Consider the following 7407-nt stretch of genomic DNA (forward strand, 5'->3'; position numbering starts at 1 on the left):
CGACAGTTTATATCTCTTAATGTTAGTAGGAAAGCACTACATCATATCACAAAATCAAATCATGAAACAGACCTATCAACAAGCTATTTCCATGCTTACATGTAGTGCCCTTTTCATATATTCCACAGCGTAAAAAAACAAAATGACAACTTCGAGAGAAAAAAGCGATTGTAAATGTATATAGACACTTCACTGCCCCTCCCATTGAAGACAGTGATGAATTTGAGATTTTCTATTGGTCTGAGCTCTTGTTGTACAAACCATTCTGTGACATACCATCAGATATAGGGACTTCTAAAGATCAAGTTATAGCCAATTGGAAAGTCTTCAGTTCTACTGGCTATGTTCGGTTGTATGGCCACAACATTGTGCAAGCTCCTCCATCTCAAGATACAGATGATAGTGACACTAATGATTCTCAATATCAAGAAGACTCAAATCTATTTGAATGGGAATTCATATCTCAGATGGGACTGACAAATAAATTTACCAAAGATGAGCTGCAAATGTTAGGGCGACGTGACTATGATATTAGCTACTTGTGGTCCATCGATATTCCAAATCAGCATTTACAGTCCACTGCTAAATTATAATTTCACCCACCTATAAACCAAGCCTTGCCCATAGCCAGTGAGAAAATCCATCTCTCATCTCAACAAAGACTTGCACTTGACATAATTCTACATCATCAATCTAAACAAGTTGTAGCCCAACCTCTCCGAATGATTGTTCAAGGAACAACAGGAACTGGTAAATCAATCTTGATAGATTGCATCAGACAAAAGTTAAATGTCTCTGCAGGCATTAAGACAAACACATTGTTAGTTCTTGTACCTACAGGTGTTGCTGCATATAATATTCAAGGAACAACTATTCATGCAGGCCTCCGAATCCCTATAAAAGAAATGCATCCTTTGACAGGGCAAGCATTGTTCACATTCCAAGAGCATTTTAGGCATGTTAAATATATTCTAATAGACGAAATGAGCTTCTTGGGCCCTAAATTACAATTGAAGATTGATAGTCGGCTCCGCCAAGCATTCCTTGATAAACAACATGAAGGCTTTGGTGGACTCTCCATAATCCTTATAGGTGACCTTGGGCAGCTCCCTCCTATAATGGACAAACCAATTTATGCTTCGCAGTCTATAGCTTTGAACTTGTGGCGATCATTTAAAACAGTTGTAACATTGCATACTGTTTTCTGCCAACAAGGTGCCTCTGTTAAACAACAACAATTTAGAAGCCTGCTCTAGAACATAAGAGATGCACAACCTAACAAACATGACTGACAGATCTTAATGAACCAAACAAATACAAATCTCACTGTTTTGCAGCAAAAGGAATTCAACTCATCAATCCATTTGTTTGCAACAAATGACTCAACAACGCTGCACAACAAAAGAATGTTGAAGGAATTAAATTTACGTATTGCTCTCAGCATTGCACATATTGTGCAACAAACTAATACTGAATATGATAACAATGAACAACTACCATTATAACTACTATTATGTGAAAATCAGCAAGTGATGTTGCTAGCTAACTTGTGGATTGAAGTTGGCCTTGTAAATGGTTCCATTGGCCTTGTTAAAAAAATTGTCTATGAAAACAATACTAAATCACCAGACTTGCCAAAATTTGTTATTGTCCGCTTTCAGAATTATAAAGGCCCTCCATGAGATACATTGCATCCAAATGACATACCCATTACTCCAATTACTCGAGGCAAGCGTACACAGATTCCATTGACAACCGCTTGGGCCATAACTATTCACAAATCTCAAGGACTTACACTGGATAAAGCTACAATAGACATAGGCAACACTGAAGAGCAAGGCCTAACATTTACAGCTATCTCAAGGGTCAAATCAATTGATGGAATACGCATTCATCCACCTTTCTCATTTGAAAGGTATGCAAAAATGCAAAAAAGTGTTTTTACCACCATAAGAAAGAAAGAAGAAGCTCGCTTGCAACAGCTCTATGCTCTCACATCTACATCACAAGATTACAATCTACATCTATGAAATGCTTGCACACATAGGTTTGGCCTTCACTTGTTCACCAATCAAATGGTTGACATTCAGCAACAACCATTCTGCCTTCTCCAGTGCTATTACACAGGTAAAAAAAAATCAATACTAATATATCACAATTCCCACTTCAAAGTGTTTTCTTTTCTGAATATGCTATTTAAATCAAAATTTCATTGCATACAGTTACTTATTCGTACTTTACACTTTTTCAACGACTGTGCAAGTTGCCTTCCCATATACACATTTCGCTTTCTCATCAATACTCCACGGTGATGAAACAAAATTTAAAGCGCCTACAATGCAAGTTCTCCAAACTTTAAAGAAATAACCAACTGAAATCTAACTTGTTTTCCAATTTTTTATTCTGAACAACCCCTAACTATGTCTATCTTTTGATTCTTAGGTGTCTTTACCAAGTTTCCAGGCAAGATACAAGTTGCAGACACAACAATTTTCAAGCTAGATTTCACTTTTGGCAATTCTCTGAAAATTTCATTCTATTGCTTTTTTCACATCATTATTATTAAACAAACTTAATACGTATTCATTGTATTTACCAAATCAATTACCTTTCTGCATAGGTGATTTCTCATCTGTTTATTAATTTTATTACAAATTATAGGTGCAGACCTCCCAGCAAGCAATCTATACCGATCATGAGATTGCAATCACCATGTTCTACTCTACTGTGATGAACAGAACCACGACTATTCCTGCTTGTTTGATACAGCTACCCATTCTTCTACTCAACGGGTCCTACTACACTACGGATTGGCATACATCAGTCTCGCCTGCACCAATGTCTACACCCTCCAAACAGGCAATTTAATAGTCACATTTTCTTCACATGTTGCTACAGTTGAAGTTAGACACCTTTAATTTATTTTGTTTGGAAACAATCATGTTGCAGGCCTTGATAGATTTCACTATATCTCTACTATAACGTTTCTGTTCAAGGTACATAAACTTCATTCCAACTTAAAGTTTGTTCTTCTTCTTCTATAAATTAATGAATGACTGCACTGTCCACCCAGAATTCCGCTTCACCTGGATTTCAATAACTATGTAATTATCTGCAAAGCTAACTCTACCTCAAGCCGATCGTTTACTTCTGCCTGATATGCCGCGCTGCCCGCCATTTCACCACACAAACCATCTCCAACTCTCCTGCATCTTTTTACTATCAAATTAAATACAAGGTTAGAAATAAATTTTTTATTTTTCCTGTTCCTACATACTTTGCATCTCTAAAATATTCTGATAACAATTTCAGCTTCTTGCAGCTAAGCACTTTCAATGTCATCTAACAAAGAAGAATTTTTTCTGCCTCCCAGCTTCAAAACTTTTCACGCACACCACTTTTCACAGGTACTATTTGGCTTTCTGCTTACCTCCATCCCTTCAACCCTCAACAAATTTGCCTCCTTCCCACATTCTGTCTGATTGTTGATTACTAAATTTAATTTGCAGATAGCAAATGGTCAAGCTCATCGCAACATATAATGTATACTGCTCATTTACATTTTGGAACGTTGCCAGCCTATCGGCTTCCCGTTGCACGCACTCAAAAGACGTGCAACCGCTAGTTTTAATTGTGGCGACATTGAATGCAAGCTGGCTAAGGCGTGCGTGATGATGTATCTCCCTCAAAATGATTATAAGCTAAAATCGATCATTTCATTGATCGATTCAGAGCGATATTGTCCTGTGTATATGACTTGGCCGAGTTATCAATATCAGCGAACTCCTTTCATCTTTGGAAGAGATTATGATCTTCTATATTAGCCAATTCACCTTTTGGACTTCAACGATTTTGTCTCGGAGGCATCAGTGACTATATTTCATGTTGTGACTCCATTTTGGCATCAGCAATTTTCCTTCACAAGATTTTGGCGATTTTCACCAGGGGTCGATTTGTATCAGTTTATAGGTCGGCGACTTATCTCAGATCAGCGACCTCTTGCATTTTGATGATCAGCGACCCATCTTAGATCAACAACTTAATCAAATCGATCTTCATCAAGCGTTTTTTGTCATCTCTGTAGGTTGGCGATTTTGATCAACGTTGATAGCAACTTCATCTCTGCAAACCACAACGAACCGTATCATTCTCGTTGTCATCGATTTAATCATTGATGTGAATTCTTCATTAGAATCGGCTTATGTTAGAGGCAAATATTGAGGCGATTTCCATTGGTAAATTTTGAATGAAGGTGAGTTATCACATGACCAACGACTATGTTGGACACACTAATTTAAACCTCTGATATGCTATTTACATAGAATAATGGCCTTGCGACTTTGAAGTTTGACCACCGAGACTGAATTGATTAAAATTTGTGTCTTGAAATACTGCGAATTCATCTTGCAAAGCGATCCACATTTGATTTGAAAAGTGAACTAAAATTACGCTTAAATTTGATCAGCGGATGCCTATTTATTTTAATCACTTCGTAACGATTACCTTCACCCAAGGAGGATAATCCCATTAGTATATTCATTCTCAGAATTAAGTTTAAGACAGGTTATTTTATCAGATTTTGCTTCCGTATTGAATGTGTTTTGATCACTTTCAAGTGTGTAATTAGCATTATAGTTGAATCAAATCATTGTTAATCAATGGTTGAAGGCGTAACCTAGGATTGCAAGGTTTTTATCAAATTTTCATGCCTAGATAATTGATTCCATATTTGGAAGCGAATTTCATTACATGACACTAACTTAGTCAAATATCACATGTGCATGATGGCACGATCGTGACAAGTGCTTTTCAAGGAAGACTCTAAGAGCATCATCATCAAGTCGAAGATCAAGTCATATTGGAGCAATGTAGGCGACACAAACCTCAGACAAGTCGACGTGGACAAATTTCAAGGCATGGTCTACATCACCAGACCAACAAGACCCGCAACACCGATGATAGAAGGTGGCATCGTCAAGACAGTCGACTTCCTCTTAGTAGTGCAGTGCAATAAGCTCATCGTTGGATGCGCGAGGCGCTACAATCTTGATAGAAGAGTGATTACCGCACTAGATGAGAGAGATAGCTTATGTCTTCGAGGAAGCAATTAGCAAAGCATTTCACATACCTCAATTCACGAACATGATATATGAAATCCATGACAACGCGAAGGCGGTTTACGACAACGATACAGAGAAATTTTTTAGATAGTCAACAGGTATTGGTTATCAAAGATTAAGGCAAGGTCTCATTGGAGAGAACATTGCACTTCAAATCTTTACAATGCAGCTGATACGATCGTCAAGTTGCAAGCTCATGCAAGGCAAGAATAAGAGTCACTCCAGGTGCAATATGCATTTCAAGGCACGATGAGGATCATGCATAGGTAAGACAAGGTCTACGTCGGATGCAAATGCTAGTTATCGCGAATGTAGGTGATCCTGAATGCAAGTGATCGCGAATGTAGGTGATCGTGAATGCATGTGATTGCAGGTGATCAAGGCATGCGATCGTTTCAGAAGAGTTAATCAAAGTTAGAAGGTCGACATGAGCGGAGTCATCACCACATCAAATGCTCGCACATGTTGAGTATCAAGAGATATGCCGCATTCAATTACACACTTATGATGAGTTATAAAGGTCAAGCAAGCTGAGGTGGCACCTAATCATCATTACATCCAATCACATTATTTCACAAGAAGGCATCCAGATTCAGTGAACCTAGCTCATCTAGATAACTACTACATGGGAACAAAGTTCGATGTTAACTACCCTCGTCATCTATTGGTCAAATTTTCTAAGGAGGACATGTGTCCTATCATTTGTAATTGTATCATTGGTCAAGCATTTAATGCTTTGTAATGGGTTCAACAAACCTTAATTAGTGTTTCTATCTTGTAATCGTGACCATTGATCTCAAATCAATCTGAGCCACTGAAATGTAATGAGAGCACTGTAAAAGGCCTCACTTCTTCATTTGTAAGGTTGATAGTCAATAGTTAGAAAATAGTTAGGTCAATAGACATTACATAGATAGTATTTTAGAATAGAGTAGAAAGAGAAGGCAAAGATAGTTGCCAAGACATTGTTGCAAAAGACATGTAAACTTCATTGAAGAAATTGTGAATTCTATGTGTTGATTAAACAATTTGCATGGTCTCTATACTTCTCAATTTTATTTCAAGTTATACAGATGAATGGAAGAATTGTGTGATCAATGGTGAAATTCACATATCCATACTACTAACACTTTGTTGATGGTAAAGTGCCTTGCATGGTGAATTGGATCCATATTAGGCCATACTTAACTTCAATTATCATTCCTTCGTTGATATGCATCAACATGATGGTGTCTATGCTTATGGTGGTGGCCTTGTGGAGATGTTTGTTGCATGTTGAAGCAAGACTTAGTTAGAGTTTCATCAGAGATCATTCATTGCTCCTACATTATTAGAATTATATATCTCTCAACCCTATCCTTTTTCCCTTTTTTTAATCAAGCGAAATCTCTTGTTCCAGCAGTCATCCGAGCATTCAACATAAGTCCCCTCGTAGGTACACTAAATCACATCAATACCATTGAAGCTATCCGACACATTAAGACCTAACATAAGAGAACCTTGGAGTCATCTCAAGTGATCCTTTATAGATCTTCAACATTTGAGAGTCTTTTTATCAAGAGAGGATAGAGTACCCTTGGTATTTTATTCTGTGTTCGATAGTGCATCAAAACACCATCAACAAAATTGGTGCTAGAAGCAGGACATGATCGACAATGAATACATGAGCATTCGATTCCGGTTCTTATCAAGTTAATTTTAAAGCAGTACACACAAGAAAGGAAAGTGATTGCTAGAATATCGATTGGGCTTACAAACGAAAGAATCATATCACACAACTGGAACCAGTTGAGCTTTCATGTTACATATGAGATTTGCAAGATCTCTCTTATTCCAGAAAATTCAAAAAATCTAAAAATAGAAAATTGAAAAAAAAGGAAACAATTCTCAATTGAGCAACAATGTACACAGTGATTAGTGTTGACATTCAGGTTTGTCATAAGATATTTTGTATTTGTGTCATATGGTTCATTAAGTATTCTTTTTATTTGATACATTATGTATCTTGTTTCACATTAGATATTAATGCCTTTTATGTCTCTGTCTCTAATAAGAAATTAACATCTTATCAAATGTTTTGTTGATAAGCTATTAACAACTTATTACATACAAGATGTATAAGTTATTAATAATCTTTTTCATTAAGGTTTGTAAGTATCAGGTGATAAGGCGTTAATTATAACTTGTTTTACACAAAGATGGTCACTTGATCAATAACAAATCTGTGAGTAATGGCATAACAAAAGACATGACTATGTGATGTTGACCTAGTTTGTGAAAACACTTT

At 36.8% G+C, this 7407-nt stretch overlaps 1 protein-coding gene across 1 annotated transcript; it reads left to right on the plus strand.

Annotated features, from left to right (window-relative positions):
• The first annotated feature begins 722 nt into the window (after positions 1-722).
• LOC131865834 (ATP-dependent DNA helicase PIF1-like) lies at positions 723-1256 on the plus strand. Its single transcript, XM_059215384.1, has one exon. It carries the CDS (start codon positions 723-725, stop codon positions 1254-1256), a length of 534 nt encoding a protein of 177 aa, XP_059071367.1.
• Positions 1257-7407: the final 6151 nt, after the last annotated feature.

This window comes from Cryptomeria japonica, unplaced genomic scaffold, assembly GCF_030272615.1.
Source record: "Cryptomeria japonica unplaced genomic scaffold, Sugi_1.0 HiC_scaffold_121, whole genome shotgun sequence".
Taxonomy (NCBI): domain Eukaryota; kingdom Viridiplantae; phylum Streptophyta; class Pinopsida; order Cupressales; family Cupressaceae; genus Cryptomeria; species Cryptomeria japonica.